Source organism: Mauremys mutica, chromosome 3 (assembly GCF_020497125.1).
Source record: "Mauremys mutica isolate MM-2020 ecotype Southern chromosome 3, ASM2049712v1, whole genome shotgun sequence".
In the NCBI taxonomy this organism is placed as follows: domain Eukaryota; kingdom Metazoa; phylum Chordata; order Testudines; family Geoemydidae; genus Mauremys; species Mauremys mutica.
In genome coordinates this window covers 73369682-73390517 of record NC_059074.1, presented here as the reverse complement: position 1 = coordinate 73390517, position 20836 = coordinate 73369682, and the positions used below count along the sequence as shown (strand labels likewise).

Below are 20836 nucleotides of genomic sequence, written 5' to 3'. Positions count from 1 at the left end.
TGTATAGAGCGTCTAGGTACATGACCTACATACAGTTTGAGAATTCTAGTGATTTCAAATTCCTTCAAGTCTGGACTTAATTGCTTTCCCAGGGACAAAATGAAAAAGAGGGAGATAGTTAAAAAGAACTAAGCTCTTTTTATTTAAAAGACATTCAATAGTAAAATTGTACTTCCTTTCTCTCCTGTATCTTTTGGCAATTCTGCATTCCAAAATTCACACATATATGGATCAATGTTTTGTGTTGCCTTTATGAGCAGTGGTTTCTTTTACTGATAATCAAACTGATGTGTATGTCAAAACTTCATAAACTGTAAGGATACCATAGAGCTGAATTATCTGAGACTATTCCAAGAATTCTGAAATAATCTTATCTTTTACATAAATGCTGACTTTCTCCACTGAACTTCAGTGTGAGTTTTACATAATAATGATTAATTTATATGTGCTTTAGTTGCTAATTATAGCATTGCCATTTACACTACTAAAATTAAAGTTAGCATTTCATTACAGGAGTCTATTTTGTAGGTTTTATAAACATGTGAAGTGTTCCCCAACATGACACTAAGATTACAAAGTTTTCCTAGGCATGTTCTTCATTCATTCATTCATTCATATATATATTTAAAAAAGGACTATGGCTGAAGGATTTTGTAATGGGATATAGTTTTTCCACCTCTATGTCACTGTTAAAATCTGGCCTTGATAAGTATTGCCTGAAAGCAGTTGCTATCTGACAACTACTGGGTGACCCATGTAAAATGGGGTAGTGATCTCATTTGTGAACAGGTGCCCGCCATATCCAGCATAAAGACACAATTACCACTGGCATAGCGGCTGATTGAGTCAGACAACAGATAGACCTGCCTTTTCCTTTTTAAGGTGGGTGGGGGGGGGGGTTCCTTCCAACTCAGGTTTGAAGCACAGTTGTGGGGCAGAGTGGGAACTAACTGTCTTGCACCTGCTTTTGTGGAAAAATAAATAACTTCAGATTCTAGGACAAATCAATCCAGTGCTGTCCATGAACACTGAAACCTCCAGAACAATTGTGGCTGGGTGGTTCAAAGTTTTGAAAAAATATCCCTGCATTACTCATATAAAAAGGCATGGGCATATCTGAATAAGCCTGCCCCTAAATGCACTTCAACATCAATTGCTTTGTTGTAAACAAAGCATTATACAGCTACGTGAGAAAGTGGAGTAACTACGTGAGTTTGAGAAACGGTCATTTACACAAGAATAAAACTTTGTTGCAACAGAATTAGTCATCTGATTTGTGATTACACATCCAGATAGAGGTCCCAATCCTGTAAACATTTATGCATGTGGATAACTCTACTCATGTGAATTGTACCATTTAGTTCATTTTGGCCTCTGCAACACACACAATCAATATTTCTGGTTCATATCAATCAAGTCTCTTTTACTGGCTACTGCTTTTATTTTGGATTGCAAAGGCCATTTTTGTAAGTGACAGGAAAACAGCGCTGTTAGATGCAGTTTAACTGTGCAATGAATGAAAATCAAGATTGTATACATACATCTAAGGCTTTATTTTAAATAGGGAAAGCATTTCACACACAAACACTTTCACCACCTGTAAAGGCCCCTCAGTGATCCTTTGAACTCTTTCAACCAAGAAAGGAAGAATATTCTCTTTCTGCTGAAGTCCCCCCAATACTGCTCCCTGAATGGTCAAAGGATGCCTTCAGTCAGACCATGCTGTCTTCATGCCCCAAAGGACTCAGGACCTGAACTGAAGTAGTTCTTTTTGGTACAGGCAGTACTGCCCCCTGAGATTATTTTAAAGGTTTATGAAGTAATCTCATGTTTACCTATGTGCACAACTGCACTTGCAAAAATCCCCTTTGTATTAACTGCTGTACAGAAATGTAATAAAAGACAATCCCTAAACCAGAGTTTACAATCTAAAAAGGGGAAAAAGACAGAGTGGGAGAAAGCTTTTACCATTGCCCCTACCTCTAAGAGGATCTGTGGTGTAACGAGATTAAGGGTGAGACCCACAAAGGAACTTAGGTGTTGTGATGCTCAGCATTGCAGTGCCTAACTTTTAAGCACCTAGAAAATCACAGGAACACCACTGCGAACCACAAAGGTGAGTTAGGCGCCTACGCTCCCTGTACAAAAGCCAGCACTCTCGGGGGATGGGGGAGCTGTCTAGACTAGTCAAGGGGAGAGGCTGATGAGAGAGGTCTGCACTAAGCTCTGCCCCTCTCTAAGAGATAGGCACCTAAGTCCAGGCTGCAAGGAGGTGCCTAGCTCTGCCAACAAGGCACAAACAGGAACCTGGCCCCTGCAGTCAGGTGACTTAGGTGCCTACAGCATTTCTTGAGGGAATGACTTGGGTGCCTGTCTCACTCCATGCAAAATCAAGAGAGAAAAAGGAGGAGTTGACCTTATAACTTTTAAGTCCAGTGGTTAGAGTACCCATCCGGGATGTTGGAGACTCAGGTTCAATTCCCCCCAATCTGTGGGTGGGGGGAAAGAAAGGTGGGAGACCCCTGTTCAAATCGACTCATGACCACTGGGCCATAGGATATTCTGATGTGGGACTCCATCAATCTCTCTTGTTGGAGCTGTTCCACTATGGATAAAGAATGAAAGAGTGGTGGGAGCAGAGTCTGGATCCTGGGTCTCCCACATCGCAGATGAGCATCCTAGCCCCTGGATAACAAAGTCATTCCCATGCTTGCTCTTTCACTTCCTCTCTCTGGCCCAATGACTATTTAAATATTTATCTGGGCTTGGCTACACTTGCAAGTTGCAGCGCTGGTAGAGGCTTTCCAGCGCTGCAATTAGTAACCGTCCACACCTGCAAGGCACATCCAGCGTTGCAACTCCCTGGCTGCAGCGCTGGCTGTACAGCTGGCCAGGTTGGGGTGTAGCGATTGCAGCGCTGGTGATTCAGCGCTGCTCATCAAGTGTACACACACCAGCGCTTTTATTGGCCTCCAGGGAATAAGGAGATATCCCAGAATGCTTTTAACTAAATTACTTCCTTTGTTTTGTTATGCAGCCTCTCTTTGTTTTGCTGTGAACTCCAATGGGAGCTCCGTTGAACTGCTTATCTAAAAAACAAACACTGATCACAGCAAACAGGAGCTATCTGTACCTGGCTGTGAACGATCAAATGAGAGGCAAGCAGTTTGCTTGACAGAGAAACAGCGTTGGATGCAGGCTGTTTGCAATTAAGACTAAGGATTCGCGAACATTTTGTGATTTTTCAATCCAGGGAAGCTAACACACAGTGTTGGCTCCAAAAATCCACTCTCTCTATCTTCCCCGCTCCCTGTCACAGTACACCCCAGGGAGTGAGTGAAACAGCAGGGAGTCCGTGTTGGAGGCAGGCTGTTTGCAATTAAGAGTTAAGACTAAGGGCTCGCGAACATTTTGTGATTTTTAAATCCAGGAAGCTAACACACAGTGTTGGCTCCAAAAATCCACTCTCTCTATCTTCCCCGCTCCCTGTCACAGTACACCACCCTCCACCCCCCTCTTTTGAAAAGCACGTTGTTGCCACTTGAATGCTGGGATAGCTGCCCATAATGCAGCACTCCCAACAGCGCTGTAAATGTGGCCACACCAGCGCTGGTAGCTGTGAGTGTGGCCACACACCAGCGCTGGCCCTGCACAGCTGCACGACCAGCGCTGTAACTCCCAGTGCTGCAACTTTCAAGTGTAGCCAAGCCCTCTGTGGCAGAATAGTGAATTAGGTGTCTAAATCCATGGTTTAGGCACTTAAATACCTTCTGGATCCCACCCTAAATGTCTTGCCCAAGGTCACACAGGAAGTCTGTGGCAGAAGTGGGAATGAATCCAGTTTGCTTTCCTTAACCATAAGGCAAATCTTAATCCCTTCCAGTTGTGCTTACAGTATCATAAGGTCTATTGAAGCTATTACCATATCTGAACTTTCACCTTAGCATGCACTTATGTGCATTCTCAAAATTGTAGCCCTCACACCAGGGTTTTACCCCAGAAGCAAGGTTGATGCACTGAGAAGTAAGTAGAGAGACACTGTAAGAGCTGCTGTGCCTACCCCCAACAAAGGCAAATTGCAGGCTTCCTTTCATAAAAATCTTCATTTTTAATTCATACATAGACTTAAATTGCTTTCTGGGACTTCCAGAAAGCCAATAGGTTATGTGGGTTTTTTCCCTTCTTTCTCTGAATATTCATTGATATCACACAGAAACTTGTAATTAATAGTAGAGATTATACAAACATGAAATATTTGCCTTGTTGAAATGTAATTTGAATGCACAAATTCATACTTCTCAAAGTTCAAACTGGGCATCTGATGTCACTGGATGAGGATTCTCACCCCTTTCTCTCTCTCTCTGTCCTTATAACAGAACTTGGAAGTCTTTCAAGAGACTTTCCCAATAGACAGCCATTAACATTGCAATAGGCCAGCAGTCTAATTTTCCTCTCTATTTTCCCTGCAGCAACTGGAGTTTTGTTTGTTTATTTTCTGAATCATCTCACTGCAGTTTGAGAAATCAGAGATTTGAGATACCATGCTGTGTTTCCATAGAAACAACTTGAAGTTATAAGAACAATTATGAAGGTCAGATCCTATTCTCGGATGCACAATGCACATTTCCATGTATTTAAGAACATAAACAGTGTCATTGTCTTAGTGATGTGCAAGTGCAGTAGTAACAGATCACTCAGGATGCACGATTTATGTTATGTGTAGCAGAGATTAGAATCTGATTTAAAACACTTTCCAAAAGCAGTAAAATCAGTTTTGAATATAGTAGCAAAAATAGAAAAGAATAAAAAACTTCTTAAATTACATTTTCTACAATAATTTAGGACTGATTACCTAAATCTAGGCTCTGTTACTATTATTATTTAGTGATATTTTGAAATTATGTTGAATAATATTTATACATTTTCTGATAATACATTTAACAATTTAATTATAAATACTTTTTAAACTGGCTCTACTCATTACTGTTGTAGCCAAGTGCCAAACACTGGGATTAAACTATATGAGTTTCCACGATTAGTGACATATGCAGTAAGAGTCCCAGTCTTTGTACTACTACACCTTGACAAATGGAGTGAAGATGTTTTCAATAGAGGGAGAAGGCAGCATCTTGCTAGATCCTCTTTGCTTTCACCTATTATCACTGTACTCCTCATGTAGTTCCACTGAAACTCACACGACCTCTTGCAGAGTAAGATATAACCCTTTAGTATTTAATGAGAAGTTCACTAACGCTTGATACTGGTTCAGAAACATGTCACTATTAACATTTTTTCTTAGATGCTATTTCTTCATTCATAGAGTTTAAGGCCAGAAGGAATCACTGTGATAACTGAGTCTGGCCTCCGTAACAGGCCAAAGTATTTCTACAACAAGCCCATAACGTGCCTGAATTATAACAGATCTTTTAGAAAGATATTACCTTGATTTAGACTGCAAGAATGGAGAATACACCACAGCCCATGGTAAACTGTTCCAATGTTTAATTACCCTCACTGCTAAATACTTGCCTTTTATTTCTAGTCTGAATGTGTGGTTTCAGCTTCCCACCTTTGGATCTCACTATGCTTTTGTTTTGTTTTGTTGTTTGTCCGAGATGAAAGAGCAGCTATCGGAAATCTTTTCCCCGCGTAGGAACTTGTAGACTATGATCAAGTCACCTCTTAATCTTTTCTTTTCTTCAAGAACATTTCCTTTTCATGAAGTGCAATGACGGCTGATTGAGCAAGAGGTACAGAGAAAAGCACTAGCAAGCAAGAGACCACCCTTTTTTATTTGCACAAGCGTAGTTCAAATGAACTCAGAGGATTGTTCTATTCTGTTGTTGTTTGGATAGGTTACTAATTAAGGAATGAATTTAAAAAACGGAAACATCCTAAATACCCCATCATTTTTATTTTCAAATTAGACAAAGTTTCTTACGTTTTACATATTGAGATTCTTTCAGCCCACCAAAAATCAACTTCCCTAAGCAAAAGAAATGGAAAAATAAATCTGAGACAAGTGTGGCAGTTGAATATATAATACACAAAAAAGAATCCAGTACCTTCATTATGAAAGCACCTAACTGTCTGATGGCTGTGTAAATATTTATGTACTTGGGGGTGGGAAGGGGGAGATCCTGGCTGTGTGGAAATAAATGAGTTTTTCCATTCTTCAAATTGTCCACAAACAGTTTTAGAGGGCATGTTTGAGGATGAAACAAAAATTCCCATTGAAAAGTTAAAAAAAAGGTTTAATTTGTCAGGAGTTTAGATCACTGAAGAAAATGTTTTATGCTTTAACAGGGTTCCCAATCTGTTAATGCCTAGAATACTGTTTTCCTGTGATGTGGCACCTGACCTGCTTTAACATTGTTTTATTATTTTACACAGAAAGGATATGCTTAAATAGCATTAAAACTATTTTAGAACCTAGATACTTAAATATAAATAATGATTCATCTGCTGGATTATGCCCAGAGACACTTACAAAAATAGATTAAAAAACAAGTAGCTGTCTGAAATATATAATAGTACAAAACTGGCAGACATTTACAATCCATCCAAGTGTAGGACAATAAAAGAAAGGAAACAACACATTCACTATCCTCAAATAATCAGTTGGACAAATAGGTATTCTATGTAAAAAGAGGATAAAAATCTTTAATGATTGTTATGATGACTTAAAAGGACACCTAAGCTACATAAACAGTGGAATAAAATAAAGGAGAAGAGTCCTTGTTCATAAGCAGATTCATTCATACCAAAGTGCACCTTTTATATACTTGCCCATATATGATCCAATCATGGCTCCTAAAGAGACCACCTCTTTCTCTATATAACAGCTCATCGAGATCAGCTGATGTGCATTTGAACTTCAGGAAACTGGAGGCAGTACATACTTAATGGAGGGTTGATCTTTTCTGGTGCTCATTTCCTTTACCGGTCTGCCAGGGTATGTCTACACAGGATTTTGGAACAACTGAGAGCAAGTGAGGGATGCGGTTTGGCGAAGGAGACACCTGTGCACACCACACTGCCTGCAGACTGAGCCACCATTGGAGAGATCTGAGAAATTGCAGTGGGAGTGTGACCACCTTGTCCAGGCTGTCGTGGCCTGGATGATAAGTTGACAACAGCCAGGCCAGGAAAGGTCTGAACCTCAGCCTTGCATGATGTACTACATAAGTACAAGATGCCATATGTCCGAGGAACTTCAAGCAATTCCTTGCTGCAGTGGTGAGGTATTGCCTAAAGCCTTCTATGATGCTGTGCATTGTCTGAAAACAAGACTCGGGTCATGTCAGAGCCTTCCTACCAAAGTCCAACACTGTCCCTATAAAACTCTATTCTCTGAGTAGGGGATAGAATTGATTGGTGGACAGTCAGCAAGAGACCCAGCCTGTCAAAGGCAGACATGTTGCTACACTTGTGCCTTGGAGCAGGCCCTGAACAACCCATCACCGAAGTACAGGAATACCTGCACCTGCCTTTTTCTCAGGAAGATGGCTATGACCAGTGTTCCCTCTAATTTTTCCCATGCAAGTTCTTATGTTCTTAAGTGCTGAATGAATTTTGTTATGTGCACCAATATGGAGGTGATGCGTTGGTGCACATAACAAAATTCATGTGGCGGAGGTGGGGCTGGGGAGTTCGGAGTGTGGGAGGGGGCTCAGGGCTGGGGCAGAGAGTTGGAGTGCGGGGGTGAGGGCCCCGGCTGGGGGTGCAGGCTCTGGGGTGGGGCCAGGGATGAGGGGTTTGGGGTGCAGGCTGTCCCGGGACTGGGGTACAGCGAGAGGACTCCCCCCACCCCAGCACTCTCCCCCAGCTGCAGCAGGTGTGCGCTGGGGCTGGGTTGTGGCCAGGGGAGGGTGCTTCTCCCCTGGCCACCGCAGGTCTGGGCCGGGGCGCCTCTCCCCGCCGTGGCAGATCTGGGCTGGGAGGAGAGGTATCTCTCCCTGCCGCAGCCCTGAGCACCTGTGTGGTGCTTAATAGGCTGCTGCATGGCCGCACAGCTTAGAGGGAACTTAGACAATGACTGCCACGCACTTGGTGAAAACTTGAGGGGCTAATGACAGGCCAAGGGGGAGGACAGTAAACTGGTAATGGTTGTGGTTCACAACTCTAACTACTGTAACTAACACTAATTAGTTAACTCTTTACAAGCTAACGGAAAAGAGAGAGATCACTAGGGGAAACGCTTGCCAAAGCAAGCGAGACACTCAGCTCCAACGACCATCACTGGTAGTAAGAAGGAACTGAAGAGGCGGCGGGTCAGCAGGGACCTATATATACTGCCAAGAAGGGGTGAAAAACCTTCCGATGACTCTGCACATGGCACACACCCCTACTTGGAATTGACATGAGCAAGTACTTGAAGAACTGTTCCTTCCTATGTGTCTGTATGGCACCTATCATATTGAAGCTTCTATTCTGATTTCATAATACTAGTGTATGGGAAAATGAGGTGCCAGGAAGAATTTATTTAGATGAGCTTGAAGGAGGCTCTTTTGGAGGTCTTTGACTTAGGAAGTTTCTGGTCTGTATTTTTAATTTTTACAAGCAATTTTATAAATTGAGAATAAAAAAACACTAAATAAATATTGATAAATTTGGGAATACATGCAGCTATTCTGTATCTATACCTGTTTCTCATAAAGCTGCTGTCTTTTTCCTTTGACATCCTGCTGAGGGAAAAACAAAAAATAACCCGTGTTACATTATGACAGCTGTCGTTGTGTTTCACAGGAAAAAGATTTATTGAACATTCATCCCGCATTCAGTATAAGAGGCTGATGGAAAACAAACAGAAGAGCAATTAAAATTTCATTCTATTTTATCATAAGTTCTTAATACCATATTTTCAGTAAATTACACAAAACATTGTAATAGAGATATTTTATTTACCAAAACAGACAGAAATCATTTACAGTCTCCTTTTAGAGTGACAATTACATAACAAGGTACTTAATATAATTTTTAAATTTCAAGCACATATTGTATTTGATTACATTTTGGATTTCCTGAGACATGCATAGCATTTCTTTAGGCTATAGTAAATTAAACACAGTGCATAGCAAAACATTCTACATTAACAGCAGTGGTAACTCACTGAAATTTTAGTGGTCAACAAATTGAAGTGCAACAAGAATGAAACTATTCTAGGCTTCAAAATACTTTAGACTATATCTAGAAACATGTAGTAATGAATGAGTACATTACATTTATAACCCAGTAGTTTCTTACTAGAATACATCTACTTCACTATAGTGAATAGTAAAATATACTATAAATATCTGAACAGGGTATTTTCCAACCATGGGTTATTTACAGGTAGATTTCCCCTCAATAACCAATGCAAGTGGCGCATTTATATTTTGGTTGCTTTTTAACTGGCATAGGACAATGCATCTTGAGAGTCTATCAGCCAGATTTCTGGCCTGATCCCAGTTTTCTCCCACAGGCAAAACAGGCATAAACCCTTCTGCATTAAGACTGGGTGATTATTGCTATTATGCTTTTCTCTAGAATTATATATACACACACACACACACGCGAGTTTACTCCTTTTACCACTTTAAAATGCAAACCTAAATCCTACATTTTTCATCTTTTGCATAAACATAGCTGTACCTCCTGTGTAATTTTTTCAAAGGCCTCTGGGTATTTTTGTGAGTTGTGCACTATAGAGAGAGCATTTTACTGGATTAAATGCAACTTCAGTGGAAGTTTTGCCTATTTAAAAACATAAGGATCAGATCCAGTATGTTTCATGGGTTAGTACTATTAGAAGTCCTGCATCACTATTCACTTTTTCTGTCTTGACATCGCACTGGCTCACAAAGCAGAAATTGGTTCACCAAAATTTACTACTTATTCAGCTGCCATGTGCCAATCAATCTCCTTTATGTACAATTTAGAGCAGCAGACAGTTAATAGAAAGAACCAATACGCCATGTTAGATATTGCATTGGTTCACATAAGACACCTCAATTCTAAGGTCATAGTTGATAGAAAATTCACTTTCTACACTGTGACTGCTTAGAGATTGCTACTATCATACACTCTATGGCATTTTGGGCACACAGTTATTGTTCATCAACATTTAAGCAACTGGTCTTTTATAAAACATGATTATAAATGAAAACACTGTGTACTCAAATGATTCGCTATGAGCTAGATTCTGCCACAAATCTCATACATTGAGTAGGACCTTGAATATGGGTGACAGAATTAGGCCACATTAGTAATACATTTCTACAACCAGGTAGGAAAATAAAACACCTAAAATGTAACTGATTTAAACTATGTCCATTGCACACAATATTAATATCCACAACAAAATCATAAAAACACATTTTGTAAAATTCATGCTTTGTTTATAAAACACATATAATAAGCACATTCTTTTACAAAATATTCTAACAAATTGGTTACATTGGAACTATACAGGAATTCTTAGAAATAAAGTTATTTTAAAAACAGATTTAAGATTTAAATCTGGACAGAAGTAACAGACTATGACAATATTTTGAGGAGGTTCACAAAAAGAAAGGAATAAAAGATTGTGAGGGTTTACTGAATTGTTTAATATAGATAACAGAAAATTAGAACTTCTTTGCAAGTAAAAGGACCAGAACTAATACTTACAGTATCTAGAACAGTTTGCCAGAGATTTCTACCTTATCTTAAATAGAATAGATGTAGGATTCTTTTTAATCAAATTATGTCTTTCTCCTTTAAGTACATAAGTTTTGCAAAAACCTAAGACACCAAAAAATAATGTACTTGTCCAAGTGCATAAAAATGTTTTGAACTAATCTCTATTTCCTACCACCAGCAATAAAAATTCTATATACAATATATTTTCCTGTAAAACATTATAAAGGGTACCTGAAAAATCCATGCAAAAAACTATCAAAAGGTAAGTAATATGCAAGTATATACTACGTACACAGTGTGTACAGAATTTCATGGTGAAAGACACTACGGCTTCTTCTGTTCCAAAAACTTAAGTCTTTGACATAATATTGGCACCACAAGACAAAAGGAACTCTACAAATAAAGCTGATCCAAGATTGAAGCTGTGCATTCACAAGATGACAGCCATAAGGGGTTAACAGTATGTGCAAAATAGATGGACATGCTCTTTTACTTGGGAAAATAGGCAAGGCAACTTTTTCAAATCTGTGCAATATAGACAAGGGTTCTGACAGTACAGGGGATGGACTACACTTCAGTTTAGATATAGCCTATGGAAATAAATAAATAAGTATATAAAAAAAACTTACTTGGGCCTGTCAGAAGCTGAAGTCTACAAGTGAATTAGTAGGGCCTTCACACACTTTTATAAATGAATTATCTGGCTTTAGAAACATTGCTACTTGGTCTTGGAGAGCATTTCCTGAGTATTGTCATCACTGCTTTCCCCAGTTATGATTGCTCAGTGGCATTTCACTAGTGATTTTAAGCATTGCTATGGAGCACAGGTATACTAGCGAGTGATTGCCTTTAATAATCATTTATAGTTTTTATTTTTGCCTAATTACCATTAATGCAGTATTATCTATTATGAATACTATGGCAAACAATTACCTACACCTAAGTATGCAATGATTGCCATTAAAATCTTTAATTTGTTTTGACTGACACTCAGGGAAAGGTGGAGGATACTGTCCAAGTTCAGAGTCTAACCTCAAATACACTTTCTCACAGTATCAAGATACTTACCTGGATCGCTCTCTGCAACCAAAATTCTGACTTTTAGGTGAACATACCCCAAGGGCAGCTGTTCCTAAAAACTTAAAAAAATACAAAGACTCCAAACCCTTTTCAAGGCCATTTGACTCTTTTGGGTTGATTGCTTACATGTTGTGAAGAAATGAGATTCACTGTGTTTGCAGAAGTCTTCTCCCCTCAACCCAATTTTATGAAAATGTTCTCTACTCTGAGCTATTATACTCCACCTACTAGAAAGTAAAAGGCAGCTCCTCCACCCCTAAAAAACATAAATACCTTATCACACACTCACTATATATCCATGCACTGATATTTGTTGCTTCCAAAAACAGGGACTCTGGATGCTGCCACTTCATCTATAGGCAAATCTGAAATTAATTCTAAACTTTGATAAATGTATTGTCTGGGTAGAAAGTAAGTCCAGATTTCTAAAAGGTTCTGGGATTTTGATTACAATGGGAGCTGGGTACCTAGGTGGTTTGAAAATCCTTGTAGACACCTAATTGCATCTTCAAGCATCTGAATATTTTTTTTTTAAATCTGCCCGTTGGTGCTGTTATGTGAACCTTTGAGAACAATGTGCTTCCACTGCAAAGTCACTGGTTAAGAAGCAGTATTTTTTTTAAACTAGAGAAAGATATCTCCAATTGTTTAGTGGGGTTACAATAATTGCAAAGGGTTCCATACCCAGCATAAACTGGAGGGACTGTACCAGTCAAATTTGAAGAGTAAATGTTGTCTGTGGGGGGAAAATACATTCAACTTTTGGTTGCCTGTAAACTGTCTAAAAAGTGCTAGGAAGCAGTAAAGAAGTGCTAGGAAGCAGTAAACAAGAGATGAAAAGGACCTAAAGCTGAGAAAAACTTGAATAAAGAAATTAATGAGACTTTTTCCCTTCAAAACCTCTTACTTCAGAAGTACTACTAATGGTCTGAACCTTTCCCAGTTCATGTAGGAGGAAGCATGAGCATCTCTTTCAGTTGCTGAGAGAGAGAAAACTAGTGAGGAAATAACTGAAGTAAGACTAACAAATTTATTGTAGCATGAAGTAATTGTGCACTCTGAGGCTTGTAAATACTTTAAAGAAAAAGTAACAAATTTAAACAAATAAATAAATAGGTATAGCTATTTAAGGAACTGATACTAAAAGTGCATACATTAGTTTCCTTAAGAGGCTGTATGAGAGTGGTTAGAACGGGGGTAAAGAATTGATACCTGCTCTATGTCCTACACGGTCACTGATTCACTGTGTAACTGTGGTCAGGTCACTAAATCATCTATAGCTCAGTTTATCCATCTGAAAATTAAAAATACTACTTACCTGCTTTGAAAAAGATTTTTGAGATCCTTAGAAATGAAGTCTGACAGTGCAAAATATTTAGAAGATACCATTTAACAGAATACAACATATTGAAGGTGCACTGTAACATCCCAGACTACGTATTAGGGTAGGTCTACACTAAAGCTTATGTTGGCATAATTTATGTCGCTCAGGTGTGTGAATAAGCCACGGCTCTGAGCGACATAAGTTATACTGACATAAGTGCTGTGTGGACAGCACCATGTTGGTGGGAGACCTTCTTGCAGAAGTGGTTTTATTATGCTAAGAGGAGAGCTCTCTCCCGTCAGCACAGAATATCATCACTAGACACGCTGCAGTGGCACAGCTGCATTACTGTAGTGCTTCTAGTGTAGACAAGCCCTTAGTCAAGATAGGCATTTCTCAGGCACGTTGAAGGCACCAAGCTACTCCTCACTTCTCAATACAAAAAAAGGAAACAATCCTGCATTTCTTGCATACCCAAATTTATCTTCAATGGGTATGCATGGAATGCAGGATAGGATCCAAGATTATTGCTTATCACACTTTGGGTCAGATTCTCTCTATTCTGTATTTTGTGTAGTCACACCAGGGCATTTGTTATGATTTAGTAGAATTTTACATTCACTCTGCCCTGATACAAGTGATTACACAAGATGCAGGGTAATGCTCTATTCTCTCTCCTCCCCCCAGCCCCCGCCTCCTTTTATTTACTTACACACACACACACACACACACACTCTCTCTCTCGAGGCTGCTCTAAACTACACTAGGGACGCAACGAGAGCAGAACTGATCCCACCATTGGGAACCACAAATGGCTCCTCCGCAGCCCCTTTTGTAAGCTACACCCCACACTCCTTGGCTGTAGCTGAGAATATGGTCCTATTTTTAACTAAGATTAACATATAAGTTGGAATTTCCGTGCCTATGATGTTTGGGGGCTTACTAATAGAACCATTTAAATAATTTGAAGAGAAATCTTACATACAATTTGCCAGCCTGGATGTATAAAACAGTTAAAGAATTTCAGACAGTTTCCATGCATAAGTTTGGTGAAAAAACTGTCTTTAATCTATGGAGACAAGTTTCAGATAAACCCTTCCTTCTTTCACATTAAGAAGTCACTAACAAATATCAGCAACATCATGTCATTAAGATTAAATTTAAACATGTTTCAGGGGGAAAAAAAATGTTTCACTTTTTCAATCCTGCATTGCAACTGCATGGGCAGATTACTATGCCTGCACAAAATTCTATTAAGTCAATGGTACTCCAATGGGAAGTTTACATGTGAATCACAATGCAGGATCAGGGCCTAAAGTAAGTTAAAATAAAATAAAATAAAAGCAATTATACTATGCTACAGATTAAATACTTGCCAAAGTACTCTCAAATTCACCACAACTATGAAACCAAATAGTGAAACCCATAGTGGTCCAAGTTTGGGGATTTGCTCTATTCAGAACAGGGTAAGTGCCAAAAAAGCATTGCTAGACATAGACCATTGTTGAGTGGTGTCTCAGAAACAACCAGGCCTAGAAAGGAATGATTTATAATAATTGAAACCTGAGAATCTCAGCTTTCAAACAGTATTAAGCACTCATTTCTAGCAATGGCACGTTATGAAATGCAATAAGAACATCACTCAATTACTATCTTGCTGTATTTTCTCCTCACCTGAATTCTGACATGATTTTGGTAGCTGCTACCTTTAGTACTGCAGGAAATCAATGAACTGTCTGAAACCATTTGAAATCTTAGCTTTCAAGTTAACAGACAAATTCATTCTAGTGGTCAAAGACTATGTGCTGCTAAAATCATGTAACAAAGACTGCTCTAGAAAATGAATCAATTGTAGGACTAGTAAATACTTATGTGACTTGTAATCTTTTCATTTTTTCCCCTCCAAACACTGGATCTAGGTCTGCAATAAGTAATAAAAAAAGGTCTATCCCTGGTAAACATTAAAGAAAATCTTGTTTAAGAAACCGATTTTTCTTATTTTGAGCAATTTCATCACTCAGATACTTTCCCCCCTCATTTTAGTTACTGTTATTCCTTCTTTAATTTTAATCTAGTTAGAAGATCTCAATGCATTTTGTTGACATTCCATAGTTACAAAAAACTACAGAATGCAAAATCTAAATACAAGACTAATCTGGAGTTAAACAACCTTTCATCAATTTTTGAAACCAAAAGTTGTAAGTTTCAAAACAATTTCACACCAGTCTTAGTGTTTGTACCACAAGTCAAATGTTAAAGTAAACTCTCCGCCTGCTACAAGGTGTACAAATGATATAACAATTGCTACGTTATTTCATGCACCACAAATATTTATCCTCTGAGGAACTATCGAGACAAAATTCTAATCACAGTAGTATTCAACTCTGAAACACGGCTATATAGCTAAAGGTAATAAATGTAAATATGCTAAATTCTGTCTCACTCTACTTGAGTCACCTCTGAATTATTCCAGATAGAGTTTCTGTAAGCTTTACATACAGATTATGAATAAAAAGCATCTAACATTTCACAAAATAGTCTCCAATTAAAATAGCCTAGAGATGCAATATTGCTCACTATTATTTTGGCCCCTAAAAGGAGTCAAAATTAATTCTAACAGGTACAGTAATAGCGCATACTACATTCAAAGGTTTTGGGTTTTTTTAAAGTATATTTATGATAAAAGCCATCTTGACTGGCTGAATTAGAATTCCAAGTGTCATTTCCACCTCTGAGATGGACTGAATGTATTTACAAACAGGAGCAGTGGCACCTCACAAAAGCCATTGTTCTTTTTCCTTATTGTATTTCTCAGACCACTTGCGAGTGAGCTCCAGATACATAGTTGGTTTATGAGGCTTGTAATCCAGGTAAGTTACCTGTCCAGTTTTCTTAGGAACAGCTTTTTCAATCTGAGTCCCTTCATGCCATTCATTGAAAGAGGTGATGGAAATAATTTCTGGTCGCACCAAAAGTGCTGCACTGAAAGCAGTCTCATAATACTTCCCATTAACACGGTTGCGGGTGTTGTGGTTATTCCATGGTCGGATGCTGGTGTCAATGTATCCTGGTCCCACACTTGGAATGAACATTAAGTTGCTGCTGTCACAAAAGGCTTTTAGACTTGGCCAATTGTGATGAGATGAGCCATAAGAAAAACCATTGGTGGCAAAGTATGTATAAATTCCATCAAAACCACTTCTGTGGATTTCATGTTTATGTTTTTCTTCCACTAGAAGTGCAATGAATAATCCATCATACGGAGTATTGCGAATGCTCTGGGATCCAGAAACAGTTAATAGATTTGCCCATATTTCAGGGATTGTTACATAAGAATCATAAACATAAAACATGGGGAGGGTTCTGCCTGTGCTGGTCTTATGCCTGTAAAAAGCTGGATGGCCTCCATATCTATAAAGCAAACAATATGGTAAATATTCATAATAATATGCCAATTGGGAGAGAATGTTCCACATACTGAACTGAGTAATTTTTTATGAATTTTAAAATTTTATGTTCAAGATGAATTTAATTCAGTAATGTGGCCATTCAAATATATATTTTAACCATACATATGCTGGAAATTTTTGTACTATTACAGCAAGGAGATAATAACCTACTGCATAACTTAATTATTAGTGTCAAGTCCTACAGATAGCTATCACTTTCTTCTCAAAGGCAAAACATTAATTCGTTGAATCATTATGGAAGATACTCTTCAGTGGCAGCAATAAAACAAAAACTAGTAGCTGTTCATATCTTCTCTGACTCTCAGGCTGGATTGAATTTAAGGATATTATGGCTAGCACATTAGAAGTGATAAAAATTGGTTACTAACCTGGTTCCATAATTGTTGGTCTTTGAGATGTGTTGCACACGTCCATTCCACTCTTGCCATTGGTGTGCCCAGCGCACAGCAATCAGAAACTTTTCCCCTCTGCGGCACCCGTTGGGATGGCTCAAGCTCCACCTGCTGCTACACACCACTGCGTGCAGGTATAAAGGCCAGAGTCGTCTCTAGCCTCCCTCAGTTCTTCTTGCCATAACTCTGATGAAGAGGGGTAGGTGGTCAGGTCATGGAATGGTCGTATGCAACATATCTCAAAGAACGACAGTTAGTAACAGTTTTTCTTTGAGTGACTGCACATGTGCATTCCGCTCTTGGGGACTCACAAACTGTAAGACAGGAGGCGGGATTGGAGTCTATTTCAATAAAGATTTGAGAGCAACTCACCCCACTCTCGCATCATCTCTGGAGTCCTGAACCACAGTACAGTGGGAAGCGTGTGGACTGAGGAGCAGGCTGACACTCTACAAATGTCTTCAATTGGAACTTGTGCCAGAAAATCTGCCGAGGCTGACTGTGACCTCATCAAATGAGCTGTGACTCTGTCAGGTGGAGCGACATTAGCCAAGTCATAGTACATGCATATGCAGGATGCAATCCAGGAAGACGTTCTCTGGATGGAGGAGACTGACTGACCTCTTACTCTGTCTGCCACTGCTACAAACAACTGGGAAGATTTACGAAACTGGTTCTGTTCTGGTGAAAGGACAAGCCTTTTCTAACAGCCAAGGTATGCAAACACTCTTCCCTCCCTGGTTGTATATGTTTTTGGGTAGAACACAAGCAAAATAATTGGCCAGTTGATGTGGAAAGAGGAAACCACCTGTGGGATGAACTTTGGATGGATGAGGACGCAAGTAAACCTTCTCCTTAAACAAGATTGTATATAAAAGGCCTTGATATTACTGCCCACAGCTCCTCTACTCTTCTAGCCAAGATAATGGCCACCAAAGATGCTACCTTCATTGACAGATGCAGCAGCGAGGAGGCAGCCAATGATTCAGATGTGGGGAGGGGCACGCATAAGTTTAGATCCTCTGGGGGAACACGGTCTTGCACTTGAGGATATAATTTGATCTAGTCTTAAAAAATTTAAGGCCAGGTCACTTGAGAAAATAGAGCAATTGTTCACTTCAGGAACGGTGAAATAACAGCCAGATGTACTTTGATGGAACTGTCAAATCTTGGTGTAAGTAGTTCAGAATATGGTGAACTGAAGCTGGTCAGTGATACCCCATACTGGTGAGACCAGATAGAGAAACCCTGCAACTTAGCAAGGTAATAGCTTAGCAAGGTAATAGCTATTTAGCAGGACCACCTGACCATCTTTCAAGCAAGCTTGCTCTCTAGCATTTACCTTATGGAGCATCCATGCAGTTAAGTGAAGGGACTGTAGGCTCAGGTGGAGTAGGCACCCGTGATCCTAGGAAATTAGATCCGAGGATAATGAAAGTGAAACTGGAGGTTTCATTGACAGCGCCAGGAGAGTGGCGAACCAGTGCTGATGGATCCATGCTGGGGCTGTAAGCATGACTCCGGCCTGATCCTCTCTTATCTTTTGCAATACTCTATGAATGAGTGGGATGGTGGGAAAGCACAGAGAAGCCTGCCTGCCCATGTCAGTAAAAGGGCATCTGTTATGGAACCTACAAGTGAAATTAATGCATGCAGCAACTTATAAGTATTCCATATAGTCTAGACACTAAACACATACTTATAAGTCTAATACCTATCTTGAACAATGCTAACATACAGGTGAGCCGGTCTGGTTTCTAGAATTTGTTAGTGCTCAGCTGACGCTTACAACCTTGGCAAGAGCTGGCACTTGGTCTGTCAGCGCATAGAGAGTATATCACACTTCCACAGTGCTCAAGACCCACTGCTCCAAAGTAATCTGGGACAAAGCACAGCCAAAGTGGGAAAGATGGTTTGCAAAGGAGGCTCAGGTCTGGAGAGATAGAGACTAGTATGTCAACCTTGACTGGCCCATTAAAATGCCTGCTTAGTGGTTCCTATGTGTCTTGAGGAGCCCAGAGCTGGAGCCAACGCAGCAGGAGGAGGAGACCTACACATATAAACCCTTGAAACTCTTTTTGATACATCCTGTCGAGGAGAGGAGCAGTGTGTCTGCTGTGGCCAACCATGCTTCCTGACCAGGGCAGATGTGCACAACCAAAGGACTTCAGGGTTGCTCTAGAGGCCCTAACTCCATGGACTTTGCTGTTTCTCTGGTCTGAGGCTAGAGAAGGACCACTGAATAGCAAATCCCGGATAGCACTCCGAACTTCAGCAGAAAGACCAGAAGACTACAGCCAGGATGATCTATGTACGACCACTGTGGAGGCCATGGTTCTAGCTGCTCACTGAAGCTGTAGCACTTCCCGCCTGCAGTGAAGTTCTCACAACCACTATGCCCTCATTGACCAGGGAAGAGAGCTCCTGCCTAGCATTCTCCAGAAGCAGCTCCTTGAACTTTTCCATGGAACCTGACAAATTAAAATCATATTGTCTCAACAGAGCCGGTTGGTTAGTGATATGCAACTGCAAACCTCCGCTGAATAAATCTTTCTGCTGAATAAGTCTAGCTTTTAGCATCATTTGATTTCGGACTGGAAGGCTGTCATTCTCTCTCATTAGCCTCTGCAACAACTAATGACCCCAGAGGTGGGCGAGTGTAAAGGTAAACCCTTGGGAGGGTATGTATTACTTTCTTTCTGCCCTTTAAACAGGTGGGAGGTAAAAAGGATGGAGTCTGCCATAAAGTCTTTATCAGCTCTATATATCTACTCTCTTTAATAACTCCTGATAAACCTCAAATCATCAAGAGGAGGTGAAGTTGTGCTGGATGAAATGGCCTCATCTAGAGAGGGCAAAGAGGAAGCCAAGACTTGAGAGGGTAGAACCTCTTCTACTGCCTGTTTTCCCATGCTAGAACATCCTGTTGATGCTTGGTACTGGGCCCAGTGCTGGACTCTGGGAACGGAGTTGCTTGGTGCAGAGACTCAGCCCTTCTTGATGAGGGCACTAAGCCCTGGTCTATGCTACAAACTTATGCTGGTATAACTATGTTGTTCAGGGGTGTGCCGAACTCCCAGTGTAGACAGTGCTATGTCGATGGGAGGCCTTCTCCTGTCAGCATAGGTAGGATCTTCACTAAGCGCTACAGCGGCACAACAACACTGTAAGCGTAGACAAGTCCTGAGTATGTATGGTGAGAATACCTGGAAGCTGGGGGAAATCTGCAAGAGTTCCAAAACGGCCACTGATATAGGGCAGGGTCCCACTGTCTTGGCCACATTCCCATGGCAGGTCCCATTGAAGGGTTCTGGGGGTAGCTGGAAAGAGAATCTGTGCGGAGACTGACGGGTCCTGCTTCAGGGTTGTGATAAGCAAGATCCCACCTCTGAGTCCAATGAGGATTCCCCTTCTTCTGACGATGGCAGGGCCAATCCAGTCAGTGCCAGAGACCAGTGTTGAAAGCCTGGCGATGAAAGCAGTGATGCCATCATAACAGAGTTCAAGCGTTCACCTGTCCGGGAAGCAGGCAACTGAACTACTGGCGGTTGAATCAGTGGCAGAAGTGGCAGCGGCGCCAAAGGACTAGACACCTGTAAGAAAGGAGACATCAACACCAAGAAGAAGAGCAGGTTTTTGCTGCTGCAAACATCTCCAGGGTACTTGGCACTGAGGTGGTCTCCTGTTGCAGGGCCAAAGAAGATAACAGTGTTCCTTGCAGAACCCAAGCCGACTGTGCTGATTTAGGCTCTGATTTGGAGGAGAAGTGCTTAGGTTTCAGGTGCACACTATTCGACGCCTTCTTGATCCTCTTACCAGACTTAAAGGGTGGGGACCATCTCCTGGCTGGTGCCTCTCTGGAAGCTTTGTATTTCTTCCTCGGCATGGGCGAGGAAGAACAGTGCCGG

General features: G+C 40.4%; 1 protein-coding gene across 3 annotated transcripts in view; it reads right to left on the bottom strand.

Moving 5' to 3' along the window:
- The window catches only part of MANEA (mannosidase endo-alpha), a 49828-nt gene that overhangs the window by 11419 nt on the left and 17573 nt on the right, over window positions 1-20836 (bottom strand). Inside the window, exon 5 of one of the 3 annotated variants that reach the window (XM_045008907.1) lies at window positions 8646-8687. In XM_045008907.1, the coding sequence (XP_044864842.1) occupies window positions 8646-8687 (42 nt within the window). Of the gene's footprint in view, window positions 1-8645; window positions 8688-12789; window positions 16478-20836 lie in introns of those variants that run through there. The other 2 variants (XM_045008908.1, XM_045008906.1) reach the window with 2 other exon arrangements.